This window comes from Armigeres subalbatus, chromosome 2 (genome assembly GCF_024139115.2).
Source record: "Armigeres subalbatus isolate Guangzhou_Male chromosome 2, GZ_Asu_2, whole genome shotgun sequence".
NCBI lineage: Eukaryota > Metazoa > Arthropoda > Insecta > Diptera > Culicidae > Armigeres > Armigeres subalbatus.
The window spans coordinates 292,683,453-292,702,992 of NC_085140.1; the positions used below are offsets into that span (position 1 = coordinate 292,683,453).

Sequence of the window (19,540 nt, forward strand, 5' to 3'; positions counted from 1 at the left end):
CCTCCTTTCAAGAGGCTCGGAAGCCTCCTTTCAAGAGGCCTGGAAGCCTCCTTTCAAGAGGCTCCAGAAGCCTCCTTTCAAGAGGCCCGGAAGCCTCCTTTCAAGAGGCCCGGAAGCCTCCTTTCAAGAGGCCTGGAAGCCTCCTTTCAAGAGGCCCGGAAGCCTCCTTTCAAGAGGCTCAGGCCTCCTTCAAGAGGCTGGAAGCCTCCTTTCAAGAGGCTCAGAGCCTCCTTCAAGAGGCTCAGCCTCCTCAAGAGGCTCGAAGCCTCCTTTCAAGAGGCCTGGAAGCCTCCTTCAAGAGGCCCGGAAGCCTCCTTTCAAGAGGCCTGGAAGCCTCCTTTCAAGAGGCTCAGAGCCTCCTTCAAGAGGCCTGGAAGCCTCCTTTCAAGAGGCTCAGGAAGCCTCCTTTCAAGAGGCCCGGAAGCCTCCTTTCAAGAGGCTCCGGAAGCCTCCTTTCAAGAGGCTCAAGCCTCCTTTCAAGAGGCCCAGGAAGCCTCCTTCAAGAGGCCTGGAAGCCTCCTTTCAAGAGGCCTGGAAGCCTCCTTTCAAGAGGCTCAGGCCTCCTTTCAAGAGGCCTGGAAGCCTCCTTCAAGAGGCTCGGAAGCCTCCTTCAAGAGGCTCGGAAGCCTCCTTTCAAGAGGCTCAGGAAGCCTCCTTTCAAGAGCTCAGGCCTCCTTCAAGAGGCTCAGAAGCCTCCTTTCAAGAGGCTCTGGAAGCCTCCTTTCAAGAGGCTCAGAAGCCTCCTTCAAGAGGCTCAGGAAGCCTCCTTTCAAGAGGCTCAGCCTCCTTTCAAGAGGCCTGGAAGCCTCCTTTCAAGAGGCTCCAGCCTCCTTTCAAGAGGCTCAGAAGCCTCCTTCCCTTCAAGAGGCTCAGGCCTCCTTTCAAGAGGCTCGGAAGCCTCCTTTCAAGAGGCTCAGCCTCCCTTCAAGAGGCTCAGGAAGCCTCCTTTCAAGAGGCCTGGAAGCCTCCTTTCAAGAGGCTCTGGAAGCCTCCTTTCAAGAGGCCAGGAAGCCTCCTTTCAAGAGGCCTGGAAGCCTCCTTTCAAGAGGCCCGGAAGCCTCCTTTCAAGAGGCTCTGGAAGCCTCCTTCAAGAGGCCTGGAAGCCTCCTTTCAAGAGGCTCAGGCCTCCTTTCAAGAGGCCTGGAAGCCTCCTTTCAAGAGGCTCGAAGCCTCCTTTCAAGAGGCTCGGAAGCCTCCTTTCAAGAGGCTCAGAAGCCTCCTTTCAAGAGGCTCAGGAAGCCTCCTTTCAAGAGGCTCAAGCCTCCTTTCAAGAGGCTCTGGAAGCCTCCTTTCAAGAGGCTCAGAAGCCTCCTTCAAGAGGCCTGGAAGCCTCCTTTCAAGAGGCTCAGAAGCCTCCTTTCAAGAGGCTCAGGAAGCCTCCTTTCAAGAGGCTCAGGCCTCCTTTCAAGAGGCTCAGAGCCTCCTTTCAAGAGCTCAGAGCCTCCTTTCAAGAGGCTGGAAGCCTCCTTTCAAGAGGCTCAAGCCTCCTTTCAAGAGGCTCAAGCCTCCTTTCAAGAGGCCTGGAAGCCTCCTTCAAGAGGCTCGGAAGCCTCCTTTCAAGAGCTCAGAGCCTCCTTTCAAGAGGCTCAGGAAGCCTCCTTTCAAGAGGCCTGGAAGCCTCCTTTCAAGAGGCTCAGCCTCCTTTCAAGAGGAGCCTCCTTTCAAGAGGCTTGGAAGCCTCCTTTCAAGAGGCTCAGGCCTCCTTTCAAGAGGCTCGGAAGCCTCCTTTCAAGAGGCCTGGAAGCCTCCTTTCAAGAGGCTCAGGAAGCCTCCTTTCAAGAGGCCTGGAAGCCTCCTTTCAAGAGGCTCAGAAGCCTCCTTTCAAGAGGCCTGGAAGCCTCCTTCAAGAGGCTCTGAAGCCTCCTTTCAAGAGGCTCAGGCCTCCTTTCAAGAGGCTCAGAAGCCTCCTTTCAAGAGGCTCGGAAGCCTCCTTTCAAGAGGCTCAGGAAGCCTCCTTTCAAGAGGCTCAGGCCTCCTTTCAAGAGGCCTGGAAGCCTCCTTTCAAGAGGCCTGGAAGCCTCCTTTCAAGAGGCCCAGCCTCCTTTCAAGAGGCTCTGAAGCCTCCTTTCAAGAGGCCTGGAAGCCTCCTTTCAAGAGGCCTGGAAGCCTCCTTTCAAGAGGCTCAGGCCCAGCCCTTTCAAGAGGCCTGAAGCCTCCTTTCAAGAGGCTCAGAAGCCTCCTTTCAAGAGGCCTGGAAGCCTCCTTTCAAGAGGCTCAGGCCTCCTTTCAAGAGGCCTCAGAAGCCTCCTTTCAAGAGGCTCTGGAAGCCTCCTTTCAAGAGGCCTGGAAGCCTCCTTCAAGAGGCTCGGAAGCCTCCTTTCAAGAGGCTCTGGAAGCCTCCTTCAAGAGGCTCGGAAGCCTCCTTTCAAGAGGCTCCAGCCTCCTTTCAAGAGGCCTCAGAAGCCTCCTTTCAAGAGGCTCAGAAGCCTCCTTCAAGAGGCCTGGAAGCCTCCTTTCAAGAGGCCTGGAAGCCTCCTTTCAAGAGGCTCCAGCCTCCTTTCAAGAGGCTCAGAAGCCTCCTTTCAAGAGGCCTGGAAGCCTCCTTTCAAGAGGCCTCAGGCCTCCCTTCAAGAGGCCCGGAAGCCTCCTTCAAGAGGCTCGGAAGCCTCCTTCAAGAGGCCTGGAAGCCTCCTTTCAAGAGGCCTGGAAGCCTCCTTTCAAGAGGCCCGGAAGCCTCCTTTCAAGAGGCTCTGGAAGCCTCCTTTCAAGAGGCTCAGGAAGCCTCCTTCAAGAGGCTCTGGAAGCCTCCTTTCAAGAGGCTCAAGCCTCCTTTCAAGAGGCTCAGGCCTCCTTTCAAGAGGCTCAGAAGCCTCCTTTCAAGAGGCCTGGAAGCCTCCTTCAAGAGGCCTGGAAGCCTCCTTCAAGAGGCCTGGAAGCCTCCTTTCAAGAGGCTCAGAAGCCTCCTTTCAAGAGGCTCAGAGCCTCCTTTCAAGAGGCTGGAAGCCTCCTTTCAAGAGGCTCGGAAGCCTCCTTTCAAGAGGCTCAGGAAGCCTCCTTTCAAGAGGCTCAGGCCTCCTTTCAAGAGGCTCAGGAAGCCTCCTTTCAAGAGGCTCAGAAGCCTCCTTCAAGAGGCTCGGAAGCCTCCTTTCAAGAGGCCTGGAAGCCTCCTTCAAGAGCTCAGGAAGCCTCCTTCAAGAGGCTCAGAAGCCTCCTTTCAAGAGGCTCAGAAGCCTCCTTCAAGAGGCCTGGAAGCCTCCTTTCAAGAGGCTCAGAAGCCTCCTTCAAGAGGCCTGGAAGCCTCCTTTCAAGAGGCCCGGAAGCCTCCTTTCAAGAGGCTCGGAAGCCTCCTTCAAGAGGCTCGGAAGCCTCCTTTCAAGAGGCCTGGAAGCCTCCTTTCAAGAGGCTCAAGCCTCCTTCAAGAGGCCTCAGCCTCCTTCAAGAGGCCTGGAAGCCTCCTTTCAAGAGGCCTGGAAGCCTCCTTTCAAGAGGCTCGGAAGCCTCCTTCAAGAGGCTCTGGAAGCCTCCTTTCAAGAGGCTCGGAAGCCTCCTTTCAAGAGGGTCGGAAGCATCCTTCAAGAGGCCTGGAAGCCTCCTTCAAGAGGCTGAAGCCTCCTTTCAAGAGGCCTGGAAGCCTCCTTCCAAGAGGCTCGGAAGCCTCCTTCAAGAGGCTCGGAAGCCTCCTTCAAGAGCTCAGGAAGCCTCCTTCAAGAGAGCTCGGAAGACTCCCTCCTTTCAAGAGGCCCAAGCCTCCTTTCAAGAGGCTCGGAAGCCTCCTTTCAAGAGGCCTGGAAGCCTCCTATCAAGAGGCCTCAAGCCTCCTTCAAGAGGCTCAGAAGCCTCCTTTCAAGAGGCCCAGCCTCCTTTCAAGAGGCTCAGGAAGCCTCCTTTCAAGAGGCCTGGAAGCCTCCTTCAAGAGGCCCAGCCTCCTTTCAAGAGGCCTGGAAGCCTCCTTTCAAGAGGCTCAAGCCTCCTTTCAAGAGGCCTCGGAAGCCCTCCTTCAAGAGGCTCAAGCCTCCTTCAAGAGGCTCAAGCCTCCTTTCAAGAGGCCTGGAAGCCTCCTTTCAAGAGGCCTGGAAGCCTCCTTTCAAGAGGCTCAGCCTCCTTTCAAGAGGCTCGAAGCCTCCTTTCAAGAGGCCTCGGAAGCCTCCTTTCAAGAGGCCTGGAAGCCTCCTTCAAGAGGCTTGGAAGCCTCCTTCAAGAGGCTCGGAAGCCTCCTTCAAGAGGCTGAAGCCTCCTTCAAGAGGCTCGGAAGCCTCCTTTCAAGAGGCCTGGAAGCCTCCTTTCAAGAGGCCCGGAAGCCTCCTTTCAAGAGGCTCCAGAAGCCTCCTTCAAGAGGCTCAGGCCTCCTTCAAGAGGCCCCAGCCTCCTTCAAGAGGCTCGGAAGCCTCCTTTCAAGAGGCTCAAGCCTCCTTCAAGAGGCCTGGAAGCCTCCTTTCAAGAGGCTCAAGCCTCCTTTCAAGAGGCCTGGAAGCCTCCTTTCAAGAGGCTCGGAAGCCTCCTTTCAAGAGGCCTGGAAGCCTCCTTTCAAGAGGCTCGGAAGCCTCCTTTCAAGAGGCTCGGAAGCCTCCTTTCAAGAGGCTCGGAAGCCTCCTTTCAAGAGGCTCGGAAGCCTCCTTGCAAGAGGCGCGGAAGCCTCCCTTCAAGAGGCCCGGAAGCCTCCTTTCAAGAGGCCCGGAAGCCTCCTTGCAAGAGGCCCGGAAGCCCCCTTTCAAGAGGCACAGAAGCCTCCTTTCAAGAGGCCTGGAAGCCTCCTTCAAGAGGCTCAGGCCTCCTTTCAAGAGGCCTGGAAGCCTCCTTTCAAGAGGCCTGGAAGCCTCCTTTCAAGAGGCCTGGAAGCCTCCTTCAAGAGGCTCAGAAGCCTCCTTTCAAGAGGCTCAGAAGCCTCCTTCAAGAGGCCCGGAAGCCTCCTTTCAAGAGGCCTGGAAGCCTCCTTTCAAGAGGCTCGGAAGCCTCCTTTCAAGAGGCTCGGAAGCCTCCTTCCAAGAGGCCTGGAAGCCTTCTTTCAAGAGGCCTGGAAGCCTCCTTTCAAGAGGCTCGGAAGCCTCCTTTCAAGAGGCTCGGAAGCCTCCTTTCAAGAGGCTCGGAAGCCTCCTTTCAAGAGGATCGGAAGCCTGCTTTCAAGAAGCTCGGAAGCCTCTTTTCAAGAGGCTTGGAAGCCTCCTTTCAAGAGGCTTGGAAGCCTCCTTTCAAGAGGCTCGGAAGCCTCCTTTTAAGAAGCTCGGAAGGCTTCTTACGGGAGGCTCGGAAGCCTCCTTTCAAGAGGCTTCAGGATTTTAAGAAGCTTGATTTATGAACTTAATTTGAACTGAAAACTTTCACGGGATTATGAAATGACGCTTAATTTCGAGGAAGAACGGCGATAAAAATAGGGGGTACCTCAAAGAATGCAAAAGTACCCTTACCTCCCAAAAAAAGGTTGAGAACTGCTGTGCTAGATATATGCTAAAAAATGAAAAAAAAAAGTGTCGAAAAATTATATGATATATCATGCTTGTGATTCATCGTAGAAGGAATAATCAATAAGAAATTGACAAATATCTCGGAATTACGACGAAGTTGCCGAAAAAAAGGTGTTCATGTTGTTTAATAGACGTGTTTTGTATACGTCATGTTTCAGAATAGGTTAAAAATAACTTTCTCCTCATAACATTTTTTTAATCAATGCTAAAGAGTGTAATCATGGAATTCAAACAGGGCTTGTTAATATCCGAAGAATAGTATGAGTATTTAACGTTTGTAAATTTTGTTCTTAAGAACATTTGTTAACGAGAATAAAGCCCATCTATATAGACATAACAATAATTTTCAAAAAACGTCGTTAGGTCTAGAATTTTATTTGGTTAATTTTCACCTAAAACTAAATCCGCGCTAAGTCCTAAAATCGTTATGTGAATCAGCGCTAAATCCGCGAAAGTCGCAAAATCCGTGTTTGGAATTTTCTCCAGAAATCTAGAAATATCCAAACTCTTAAATTTCTTCAAGAATTTTTACGGATTTTCCTACAAAGATTTTTTTTGGAAAATCCTGTGGAAATTATTACAAAAATAAATTCAGAAAATTCTTTGGTAATTCCTCAAGGCATCCCTTTGCAAGGTGTTCTAATAATTCTTTCGGAATTTCCCTTAGAACTTTCTTCAGAAATGTCTCCAGCGTATTTATTTTGGAAAATAATGAAGAAATTTACAAAGGCTCTTCCGAAGGTATCCCTGGATGAATGTTCAATTATACTGGCGGATTGTTTGAAAATTATTTGGAACTCCTGGACGAGCTCCTAAAAGGATTTCTGGGGCAATTAACAAATGAATTTTTGAAGGATTTTCCGAAGAAGAACCTGAGCGTATTTTCAAAAGGTATTCCTAAAAGAATTTAGGAGAAAACTACTAAATGATTTTCCAATGAAGATTCTGGAAAAATTCCTTAAAGAACTTCCCGATGATGCACTGAAGGGATTTTTGAAAGAATTCACGATGGAATGTCTTATGGGAATATTTGTAACGGCTTTTCCTTCCCATTAGAAATCCATAAACTTACATTTTGCTTACTCAACATGAACTAAAATTGAAATCAAGTGAGAATATTTGACAATTCTAAATTATCTGGATTACTAACTAAAAAACGCACCGCATCTTCTCACATTGTTAAACAGCGGGCATACAGCTTTAAAATTTCAACTATTATAGAGATGATTCAAGTACGGCCTGCTGAAGGAATGCATGTTTAACTGAAATTAAAAATGCGCTTTTTAAAAAATTCGAAGATTTCCGCAGAAATTTTCAAATTTCCGTAGTTTTTGTCTACGGACTCGTAGATCCGTAGAAAGCACTCAATTCCGTAAATCTACGGAAATTTCCGTAGAACTGGCATCTCTGACATGTCTACACTTGGGTAATTAGCATATACCGTGACATGATAGACGTTTTTGCAAGCTGTGACGATAATGAATTGATTCGGAGGGATATGCCTTATAATAAATTTCTTCAAGAATGCTTCAATTGGGGAGGCAACGGTGCTGATGATGATGATTCTCACAACTCGTAGTCAGATTGAGTAGGAAGAATTCAGTTAAATTTACCACGGTAGTCAAAGTTAAGTACCAACATCATTTGCTAATTTACGTTCTATGAACTACCTTTACACAAGCAATGTTTTGGGTGATTGGGATCAATATGCGATGAAACTGTTTCAAGTGATTCACATACTTTTATTAGATTTGACAAAACAAAACATGTTCAACATATGAATTCTTGTTGTCATCGCTTCACTGGTTTCCAGTTAGATATCAGATGCTAAAAACACGCAAGATTTCATTTTATCAAACCTTATTGAAAATGCCACTTGTGCGATACATCCGCCATCCCCCATACCCACAAACCAATTCTCACCTTTTCTTCAGGTTGGCCATGAAGTTCTCCATGGTGACCACATCGAGCAGTACAAAATCCTGCACGCCGACCTCATGACTGTTTTGATGCAGTGCCATCGTTGTTGTTGTTGTTGCTGTTGCTGTTTCCGCGACACTACACCAATGGTCGTTATTTTTCCTTCTGATGCTGTTACAGAAGCCTCTTCACCACCGGCTTTTTATTTTTGGAACACTTTTTTGTGCACTTTACAACAAAAAACCCTCACAGTGCAGTCGATGCCAACGGTCAACACCAACACCGCGAGCTCCGCGTCAGAGAGCGCGCGCTGATTTTCGTTCTTCTATGCGTAAACTTTTTCACTTTTTTATGCGCTTCAGACCTGTTAGATGATAGACAAGTTGTCTATGACACCAAGCACAAACCAGATTCCCACAGTTCGACAACTCAACTCGTTCGAAAAGATAATGCTTGCTGACTGTTCATGATTTCCTCAAATGGATATCCCCTATCTTGTCGAACGAATGATACATTTTTTTCACGAAATTGCGGAAGGATGACTGTTGTCGTAGCACTATGCGAATGCAATGAGTCACCGACGCGATATTTCCCGCATATGTGGAGGTGGTGAATCTGCTTTATTACTCGGTCTAAATGCACTTCACTGTTTCACGCAGCCGAACCGATTGCATGCATAATGCGGTGTTCCAAAAACTTAATGTTTTTTCTTCAATAAAAAAAAGTCTTAATAAGTTAGCTACTCATTGTTTTACGGCCCCGGTCGAAAATCACATAACCATTGAGGGGTGAGTAGAGTATTACGGGTCATATGAAAAAATTGAAGAGGTTACGAAAGGATGGATGAGAGATGAAAATGATCAATTTTAGCATTCGTTAGCTACCAACGATCAGTGTTTAGTTGTTTGGTGTTTTGTTTGGTAATCATTAGTTTATAACATCTAATGACTTAAGTAAAATTTATGTGGAAGATTTACACGATTTTTTCGGACAAAATTTGTGCTAGTCACAAGACATGACATACAAACAACATTATTACCAACTGAAATATCAATTAGCTAAGAACAATATTTAGTTCAACTTTTGTTGAACACCCTAATGAATATGTAACGAAATATACGAAGCATCGCGCACACAAATTGGTCAGCGAATTGCAGTACTGTATTAATGTATTCCTGAGTGGTGCATTTCAACTGGGAACTGATCCAGCAATTTTTGCGATCGTAGTAAAATAATTCATTTATGTAGTGGCAACAACTGCTCAAAATAGGTAGCAATAGATCACAGGCTGAATTAAGTGGCGACACTGCGAAAGTTTGACTGTTTGTTTCTTTTTTCCCCCTTCCCAGGTGTGAGGGAGGGTGTACACTGCACAAAACTGGATGAAACCGAACCTATTGGACGGACTGAATTAATTTTAAACAATTCACCGAAAGCATGAAACATTCTAAATCTGCACGCATGAGTGAACACATATTTATCTGAATCATTGTTTACGTTTGAACTGTCGATCGAATGTTTTATGTGCATTCTCGGAAACGATTCAAGCGAGGTGGAATCTTTCGAAAGATCCGGTCGTTCGTAGACTAGACCAAATTGCGTTGTTTGATACAATAATGGAGATAGTTGTTTCAGTCGGGCAACTTTTTTTTTGCGTTTATGGTCAACCTACCTCTAGACATAAGCAAAGTTTTGAAGCATTTTTCGTCCAAGTACAATGAGAATCACGCCAAACAGAATAATAGAGACGCTATTGGATAAATTGGTTCAATTAGAAGTGGAGAAGAGTGCTTTGAAGATCAGAAGAGCTTCAAACACTTTCAAAAGAGACCCAAAAAAATGTCTTATTGTTTTGAGCAAAATATTTATCAACTCACTGATTACAGAACAATGTGCTAATGAACTTCTTAAAAAATTCCGGTCCCTAAAAGCTTAGGCTAGGCTAGTTCGGCGACTATCTGGCTGATCCACTACTACGTTGTCGCGATTGCTCCTCGGCGATCGTACAACAAAAACTTCCTCACTTATCTGCTTAGTTTCTAAGAGCCAAATTGGCTTTACCTAGGTTTTAGGCCTAAGCGACCCTAAGCCAATAACCATTGTGGCATTGTTGCATATCATGAGGCTAACACGAATATACTTCATACCCATGGAAGTCGAGACAATTTCCAAACCGAAAATTACTCATACCGGTACCGGGAATCGAACCCAGCTATCTTCAGCGTGGTCTTGGTTTTAAACGCGCGTCTTGCCGCTAGCCTAAGGAGGGCCCTTGGGTCCTGTACACCTTGAATGGTGTAAAGGGCCGACTTGAAAGATCTTCACCCTGGGCGATGTCCAGCTGTCGGCTTAAACTGTTGCCACGTTGGAATTTGGTCGATTTTTTTTTTATTTATTGATTGTAGCTCGTTGATCTTGGTACCGCCTTCTACATTCTCTACTAGTTGCCTGGCTACTATGAAGCTGGAAAGGGGAACCGTGTTCACATGCAACGATTTGGTTTTGTAACGTTGATGACTAGCCTAATTGCTAGGGTTATGTAATTTGGAATCATTCCGGCGATAACGCAAGCTGCACACAACGAAATGGTTCTGTACGCACTCGCGACTCGGATGGCCATTAGACGGAACATGCTATCCAACTTCCTGCAGTTACGTTTCGTCTTGAATGCTGCTTCCCAGGCTGGAACTCCGTACCTCAACTTCGATGCTGCCATAAGACGCATCCGGGCAGGAGGGACTAGCTCAATAATACCTCATTCTGTTATTGATACCAGACTCTGTTATGAACTAGCCTCGCATAAAAGCTAAAATACGTTTTTGGCGAAAATAGTTACTACCGCGCAGAACCAATTGGCGTTCCTCTCCTTCCCAGATGCCCTCTCTGCAACTTTAATGACAATCCTGATTGCATCAACCGTCGATCTGCTTTTTTCGAAATCCAAACTGCTTTTCCGATAAGCCAGTCTCGCCCTTCGTGAACTGTGTCAGCCAATTAAGAATGATCCTATCCAGGTACTTCACCAATGGGCATATGGGCCTATATGATGCTGTGCTGGAGTCCCCTGCGGTTTTCCTGGTTTCCGCAGCAGCACCCGTTTTTTAATCTTCCACTTATCCAAAAAGTTCCCATCTACCCTACACTCCTGCAGTACCATGCTGAACAAGTCCGGAAACGCCAGTATCGCAGTTTTTAGAGCCACGTTTGGAATTTCATCCAGACCCAGGTCAATCTTCATCTTGAAACCTTTCGCCACTGATGATAGCTCGTCATTGGAGACTTGCATACCTGCAGCGATTACTTGGTCCTCATCTTCATGCGGTGTAGTCGGCCACGTCATAGAATCATGATGTGGGAAAAGGCCGTCCACGATGTTTTTCAGCTTGTCCGAACCCATTTGCGCTTGTTTCGCTGAAACTTCGCTGTTACGACACGATAAGCGTTGGTCCAAGTATCAGCGGCAGCTTCTTGGCACAACCCCTTGAAGCATTTGGATCTGATTTTATTATTTATTATTTATTCAGACTAAGGCCGAAGTGGCCTGTGCGGTATATAAGAGTCTCCTCCATTCGGCTCGGTCCATGGCTACACGTCGCCAACCACGCAGTCTACGGAGGGTCCGCAAGTCATCTTCCACCTGATCGATCCACCTTGCCCGCTGCGCACCTCGCCTTCTTGTGCCCGTCGGATCGTTGTCGAGAACCATTTTCACCGGGTTACTGTCCGACATTCTGGCTACGTGCCCGGCCCATCGCAGTCGTCCGATTTTCACGGTGTGAACGATGGATGGTTCTCCCAACAGCTGATGCAATTCGTGGTTCATTCGCCTCCTCCACGTACCGTCCGCCATCTGCACCCCACCATAGATGGTACGCAGCACTTTTCTTTCGAAAACTCCAAGTGCGCGTTGGTCCTCCACGAGCATCGTCCGGGTCTCGTGTCCGTAGAGGACTACCGGTCTAATGAGCGTTTTGTAGATTGTCAGTTTGGTACGGCGGCGAACTCTATTCGATCGGAGCGTCTTGCGGAGTCCAAAGTACGTACGATTTCCAGCCACTATGCGTCTCCGAATTTCTCTGCTGGTGTCATTTTCGGCAGTCACCAGTGAGCCCAAGTACACAAATTCTTCTACCACCTCGATTTCGTCACCACCGATGCAAACTCGCGGTGGGTGGCTCACATTGTCTTCTCTTGAACCTCTTCCTATCATGTACTTCGTCTTCGACGTATTGATGACTAGTCCGATCCGCTTAGCTTCCCTCTTCAGTCTGATGAAGGCTTCCTCCATCTTCTCAAAGTTACGTGCCATAATATCTATGTCGTCGGCGAAACCAAAGAGCTGGACGGACTTATTGAAAATTGTACCACTCGTGTTAATCCCTGCTCTTCGTATTACCCCTTCCAAAGCGATGTTGAGTAGCAAACACGAAAGACCATCACCTTGCCGTAACCCTCTGCGGGTTTCGAAGGGACTCGAGAATGCCCCTGAAACTCGAACTACGCACATCACCCGATCCATCGTCGCCTTGATCAACCGTATCAGTTTATCCGGAAAACCGTGTTCGTGCATTAGCTGCCATAGCTGGTCCCGATCGATTGTATCATATGCGGCTTTGAAGTCGATGAATAGATGATGTGTGGGCACGTTGTATTCGCGGCATTTCTGCAGTACTTGGCGAATGGCGAACACCTGGTCCGTGGTGGAGCGTTCGCCCATAAAACCCGCCTGGTACTGCCCCACGAACTCCCTTGCAGTTGGTGCTAGTCGACGGCATAAAATTTGGGAGAGTACCTTGTAGGCGGCGTTCAGCAATGTGATTGCGCGGTAGTTGCTACAATCCAGCTTATCGCCCTTTTTGTAGATGGGACACACGACACCTTCCGTCCACTCCTGCGGCAAAACTTCCTCCTCCCAAATCTTGGTAATGACCCAGTGCAGCGCTCTAGCCAGTGCCTCACCACCGTGTTTAAATAGCTCTCCTGGTAGTTGGTCAACCCCAGGGGCTTTGTTGTTCTTCAGCCGGCCAATCTCCTCCTGGATTTCCTGGAGATCCGGAGCCGGGAAAATTATGTCCTGCGCGCGTTCTCCCAGGTCCATCACCATACCGCCATCTTCGTCTGCCACATCGCCATTCAGGTGTTCTTCGTAGTGCTGCCGCCACCTTTGGATCACCTCACGCTCGTTCGTAAGAAGGTTCCCGTTTATGTCCTTACACATATCAGGCTGTGCTGTGGCACGTGGCCCTTACGTGAACGGTTTAACTTCTCATAGAACTTTCGTGTGTTATTAGCGCGGTACAGTTGCTCCGTTTCTTCACGGTCTCGATCTTCCTGCTGGCGCTTTTTCCTCCGGAAAATCGAGTTTTGTCTGTTCCGCGCCTGTTTATATCGTGCCTCGTTCGCCCTCGTGCGGTGTTGCAGCAATCTCGCCCATGCTGCATTCTTCTCTTCCACTAACTGCTCACATTCGCCGTCATACCAGTCGTTTCTCTGATCCGGGCGCACCGTGCCAAGTGCAGCGGTTGCGGTGCTACCAATGGCGGATCGAATATCTCTCCAACCATCTTCAAGAGACGCTGCGCCTAGCTGCTCTTCCGTTGGGAGTGCCACTTCCAGCTGCTGCGCGTATTCTTGGGCTAGTCTACCGTCTCGTAGCCGCCCGATATTAAGCCGCGGCGTCCGACTTCGACGCGTGTTGTACACCGTCGAGAGTTTTGAGCGCAGGCATACTGCAACGAGGTAGTGGTCGGATTCAATATTCGCACTGCGGTAAGTGCGGACGTTCGTGATGTCGGAGAAGAATTTACCGTCGATTAGAACGTGGTCGATTTGGTTTTCCGTTTCTTGGTTAGGTGATTTCCATGTGGCCTTGTGGATATTTTTGCGGGGAAAGAAGGTGCTTCGGACTACCATTCCGCGGGAGGCTGCGAAGTTTATGCATCGTTGGCCGTTGTCATTCGATACGGTGTGCAGACTATCCGGTCCGATGACCGGTCTATACATTTCCTCCCTTCCTACTTGTGCGTTCATGTCACCGATGACGATTTTAACGTCCCGCAGTGGGCATCCATCGTATGTCTGCTCCAGCTGTGCGTAGAACGCTTCTTTCTCGTCGTCGGGTCTCCCTTCGTGTGGGCAGTGCACGTTGATGATGCTATAGTTGAAGAAACGGCCTTTAATCCTCAGCTTGCACATCCTTGCGTTGATTGGCTGCCACCCAATCACGCGTTGGCGCATCTTACCCAGCACTATGAAGCCGGTTCCCAGCTCGTTGGTGGTGCCACAGCTTTGGTAGAAGGTAGCCGCTCGATGCCCGCTTTTCCACACTTTCTGTCCTGTCCAGCAAATCTCCTGCAGCGCCACGACGTCGAAGTTGCGGGGATGTAATTCATCGTAGATCATCCTGTCGCAACCTGCGAAACCTAGCGACTTGCAATTCCATGTTCCAAGCTTCCAATCGTGATCCTGTATTCGATCTGATTTTAATCTCCCGTTTAAGAGCCACTCTTGCTTCACGGCAAATAATATGAAAACGGCTCCTGGCTCTGAGTCATGAAGATCGAAAAAGAAAGAGATTAGTCCGTGCAGTGCCCTATTATGAAGAGGCTTGCGAAAACCGCGAGTGATTTTGACAATAATTTAAATATGTATTGCAAATGTCACTAATGAGCGGGACTGAATAGCTACAGCGCCACCTACAGATAAAAATGTAGAAAGTACGTATGTACGCTTCGAAAAATGATTTTGATTTTTTTCATATAAGTGTGGTCCACCCTATCTTCCATCTTCGCCCGTTAATCTTCTCTCGTCGTGCCATCCGCATCCGTGTTCCAACACTAGGGGTCGTACACTAATTACGTAAGCACTTGTGAATGAAGGGGGTCTGCCATTTTCTTACGCTCCATATAAATAAAAAAATAGTTGTATGAGAAAAATCTTACATTGGGGGAGGCGGGGTTGAAAATCCCACAAAAATTGCTTACGTAATTAGTGCACGGCCCCATACCATATTGCCTGAAGCCCTCACGACTCTCCACATCATGTTTCTCACCAGCTACGGACTGTAGAACGTGACGTCAATGATGGACTTCATGCCGTCTTTGCGAAATGTACTGACGATACCTTCGTTGCTGAGTCTGCCCTCCAATTTTGCCAGCGCCTCCAGCAAACTGTAACCTCTGGCGTTGGTCAGTATGCTGCCTCATTCCATTCCCCAAGCGTTGAAATCGCCTCCGATGATTTCCGGTCTTCGGCCGATCAGCTTCTCCGTGAGTGCTTCCAGCATCCAGTTATTCTGTTCTCGTGTCCACTTCGGGGTACGTAGCAGCTGCACACGAAGATCCCGTTAATTTTAGCAATTGCCCTTTCCCGACAAAAATTATTGTTCGCTCAATCGATTCTTTGGCTTATTTAAGGTCAACTTCCCCAAAGAACCCATATTTTTTGACGCCTTTAAGTATTTTCAAAATTTAAAACAAAAATCGAAAAAGTGCTGTTTTTTTAAATATTTACCCGATTTTGAACGAACATCGGGTGAATTTTTCAGACCGGTTTAAACGTGCGGCCCTTTCTCGGTTTTTGTTTTCGATTTTAAAAATAGTTAGAAGCTTAAAAAAATATGGGTTATTTGGGAAAGTTGACCTTAAATAAGCCAAAGAATTGACTGAGACAAAAAAACGAGATACAACTTTTGACGGGAAAGGTCAATTACAAAACCTTAGTTTGAGCTTTTAAATAAATTGTTTATGTAATAGGAACTAGCTGACCCGGCGAACTCTATCTCGCCAAAAAAAATCAATTTTCTGATACAATGTTTGTCTAGAAAACTAATCGGTTTTCAGAATGATTTTTCAATTTTTTACAGTTTTTTCATAACACTTTTTCTATAAATAAAGTGAACAAAAAACAGTAGCACAAACAGATTTTTCTATTATCGAGTAACAATGACTACCTCGTGTTCAGTGTTGGTAGAATCATACTCAAATCTCAATCATCGAGGCTTCATGCACGAGCTTACTCGCTTACGATTCTGTAGGGAGAGCATCGCGCTTGAGTTTCTCGGACAGAATCGCATCGCTTCGCTCACTCGCCGAAAAATGATTTCGCTCTAAAAAGCGTCAAAATGCAATCGAGGCGTATATTTTGTTTACATATGGATTTATAAACCATTGTTTTATGTGAAACAAGTTATTTCAATGCATTCAACAATTAAGAACACTTAAAAATCATACAATGATGCAAATCACGATTTGAATCATGAGCGATTCTCTGGGCCATGATTCTGATGGGATTTGACTCACGCATGATTTGAATCGCCGGTGAGATTTGAGAATAACACTGCTCGTGTTATACCTATAGGAAAAACCATTTCATCGAAGAGATTCCCAACAAACAGATAAAGAAGTCCTTTATCAGCTCGCACTGCGAAAGAACAAGCTGAATGAGTTTTACATCTACACCACTGACTTCCATAATCTATCAATCATTGTGATCTGTTGAACATAATAGAAACAAAAGAATCCCATTACGTTCAACTTTAGAATGTTGCATGCTTTCCATAATAACACCGAACCGAAACGGGCGCGTCGTTCGCAAAGTTACAACGCACCGCAGCAGTGGAAAATTAAACACACTGTGCAATCAAAACACTCCACACTAAAAACTGACTGCTGATGGCGAAACGATGGTCATTTGGGTGATGAGGTGCCGATGCCGAACTGCCAACCGGCGCTGCCCGACGATGAAACAAAGAAAGTGCTGCAGCAGCTTTACGCGCATTCCTACACGCGTACTGACGACGTCAGATCGCGTATACCCGAGGGGGTTTTAGATTGTTACTAAATATTATCACTTCACATCGGACAACGGTAAATATTCACACCTTTATGAAGCATCGCTGCCTCAACACCGGAGAACTAATTGATGATTTTTTTTGTTGTTTCCGAGCCTTTCGAAAAGATTCAATTCAAAAATTCACGTACACTAACTGCTCTCCTTGTAGAGCGGTGACATAAGCACTCTTCTGTATCCTAATGTATTGCACTTTATCCCGATGACACGATTGGCATATTTATTTTCAGGGACACTGGCGCGACATGGTTACCATATTTGTACACTGACCGAACACCTCTCAAGTACAGAAAAAAAGCAATACCACTTAGTATAGACTGAGACTGGATACTTGAAAAGGAATAAGAACCAGAAAGGTAAGAATTTAAAACAAAACACGGACAGACGCGGCGGAGCGACCGAAAAGACGTCTTTACTCCGACGAAGTCAACACAAAAACTAACAGCTGGTTGGTAGCTGCAGAGTAGCACACACCGTCTCTGATGTGGTGTGCGGTGGATCAACAATCGAACGAACGAACGGTGAAGGAATCGGCAAAGAAAGATTATGGACATCAGAAATTACTACCACGCGCGTCGTTAACTACATTGATGCAAAGTGATGGCACCGCCGCAGCCGTGCAATCTATCCTATACCGACGACAACACGTTGCTGTATCATTTAAATATGTTTGATAAATAAAATCGTCGCCGTTGTAGTGAGGGATCGCTTTAGTTACTGTTATTTGGGCGCGATGCAACGATTTTGTGTTACGCTACATCTGTGAAATTGTTGCATAAATAGGGTAGCTGTGTGTACTGTAGGTCATAAAAGATGTTGCTGGCGTTTACTCATCTTTCTCTTTCAAGCGCAAAGGAAAGATATGATTTGTTTTCATCGGGAAACGTTTCCCGATGAAAACAAATTCTATCTTTGCCATGCGTTTGAAAGAAAAAGATGATCAAACGTCAGCAACCCTTATAAGTGGTCATAGGTACAACACTGAGTGGTGCGATGCGAATTGGCGCTTTGATGTTGCATGAAGAAGAAGAAGCAGAAAGATGATAATCTAAAAATTCTCCACGGGAAACCATACGAAGAAGTTTTTAAAACTCTTCTCAAAAATTCTAAAAGCAATTTAATTAAAAACGATAAGCAGTAAATACGGGGTTGGACTTTTCTTATACTGTGTTTTAAGTGTAATATTAGAAAATAAAATTTCGAATAGAAATTTAGTGTTTATTATACAGTAGAAGGAAAGTCCAACCCCGTACTGCTTACTATTTTTAATTAAATTGCTTTTAGAATTTTTGAGAAGAGTTTTGAAAACTTCTCCGTATGGTTTACCGTGGAGATTTTTTCGATTATCATCTTTCTGCTTCTTCTTCTTCTTCATGCAACATCAAAGCGCCAATAGAATCGATCTGGGTGGTGATCTATTGTGCCGGAGCCAAACATTGAAGATTGTGGTTATGTTCGTTTTAGATCTTATATTGAGAAGTATTGTTATTATTTGGGGAAAAAATAAAAATAAACTTAGTTTGAGTTTTGCATTCTTTGTAACAAATATATTCATGCAGCATGGAAAGAGAAATTCAAAGAGCGGGAAATGTTTGACAGCTGGAGAACTGCAAAATAATTCTGCTTATAGGATTGATTTCAAAATATACCGCTACTCGGAAAGAGACATTCGAAGAGCAGAAAATGTTAGCCAAGTAACTGCAAAATAATTTTGTTTATGGGAGTTATTTCAAAATATTCCTCGACTCGCTTGAGCATCCAGCACACCCAGGTACAACGAATGCTGGCCCGAGCAAGAGAAATTGGCTCAATAATGCCACAGATAACACATATTAAAGCTAGAACAAATTTTACTACTGCCATCTACTCAACTGATTGATTGCGGTAGTACGTACGGACGCGACAAAAAATATGTTAGTTACTAGATAAAGATTGTCGCTGTCGTCGCTGTCTGGAACATCTTTTGCTGGTGAGGACAGGGGATCTAAATGTCAATGAAGGAAAAATACATACGATTTCACAGTTTAGTGCCACACATGTTTCGGACAGCAGAACAAAGGGAACCGAAGCGACAATCTTTATCTAGTAACTAAAATATCTTTTGACGCGACTGATAAGTAATGGTCAAACGCAGCCAATACATTTGACAGTTGTATTTAGGTTGCGTTTTACACAGTAATGATCATCGCGTCATCTCCAAACGATTGCCTATCGCGTTCCAAATGTTCGATGCATTTGAATCAACGGTTGCGGATATTTACACACGCATGGTATACCAGCCTAAATATCTGTTATCTATGATTCAACATAAGGAATACGGTTGGCAATCTCTTGAAGATGGCGTGGCGATCTTTTTAATGTAAAACGCAGCCCAAATGCAGCTATCAAACGTATTTGCTGCGTTCGATGGTTGCTTCCGTATGTACTTCCGCAATCAGTAGAGTAGATGGCGGTAGTGAGTCAACGTATATCAATTCAAAAGTTAACACAAGATTTTCAATAAAATTTGTTCTTGCCTAAATATTTGACTTTTTTTTAATTTAAATTCATTTGTTTTTAATTTTTGTTTGTTACATAATTTTAAACATTTTAAATGGTTGGCCAAAAGATATTTTAGTTACCAGATAAAGATTGTCGCTTCGGTTCCCTTTGTTCTGCTGTCCGAAACATGTGTGGTACCTAACTGTCAAATCGTATGTATTTTTCCTTCATTGACATTTAGAACCCCTATCATCGTCAGCAAAAGATGTTCTGGACAGCGACAATCTTTATCTGGTAAGTAAAATATCTTTTGATTGGCCACTTGGCCCTTCATCTTTGATTCGGTTCAATAGCAATGGTTGGAATTTAAATGTTATTTATAAAGTTTATCTAATGTATCAGAACAGAATAGCCTTAAGAAGGCATTGATTAAATTAATCTGTTATCTGTGGTTATATTTAATTAATGAAGAGGAAGGTAGGTGTGCGTCATATACACTGCAGAAGTTGCATGTAACAGCTCTTAGGCTATTGGCGCTTTGATGTTGCATGAAGAAGAAGAAGCAGAAAGATGATAATCGAAAAAATCTCCACGAGAAACCATACGGAGAAGTTTTTAAAACTCTTTTCAAAAATTCTAAAAGCATTTTAATTAAAAACGGTAAGCAGTACGGGGTTGGACTTTTCTTCGACTGCATAATAAACACAATATTTCTATTCGTAATTTTATTTTCTAATATTACACTTAAAACATAGTATAAGAAAAGTCCAACCCCGTACTGCTTACCGTTTTTGATTAAATTGCGTTTAGAATTTTTGAGAAGAGTTTTAAAAACTTCTTCGTATGGTTTCCCGCGGAGATTTTTTCGATTATTGCGCATAAGCCCCAAA

The 19,540-nt window shown here is 45.7% G+C and overlaps 1 protein-coding gene across 5 annotated transcripts in view; it reads right to left on the bottom strand.

Moving 5' to 3' along the window:
* The window catches only part of LOC134212415 (unconventional myosin ID), a 70,714-nt gene extending 53,817 nt beyond the window's left edge, over positions 1–16,897 (bottom strand). The window contains exons 1-2 of one of the 5 annotated variants that reach the window (XM_062690248.1): positions 16,474–16,897; positions 7,323–7,683 (exon numbers count right to left, since the gene is read on the bottom strand). In XM_062690248.1, the coding sequence (XP_062546232.1) occupies positions 7,323–7,420 (98 nt within the window). In that variant the 5' untranslated portion in view covers positions 7,421–7,683; positions 16,474–16,897. Of the gene's footprint in view, positions 1–7,322; positions 7,684–16,200 lie in introns of all 5 variants that reach the window. The other 4 variants (XM_062690249.1, XM_062690247.1, XM_062690246.1 and 1 more) reach the window with 4 other exon arrangements.
* Positions 16,898–19,540: the final 2,643 nt, after the last annotated feature.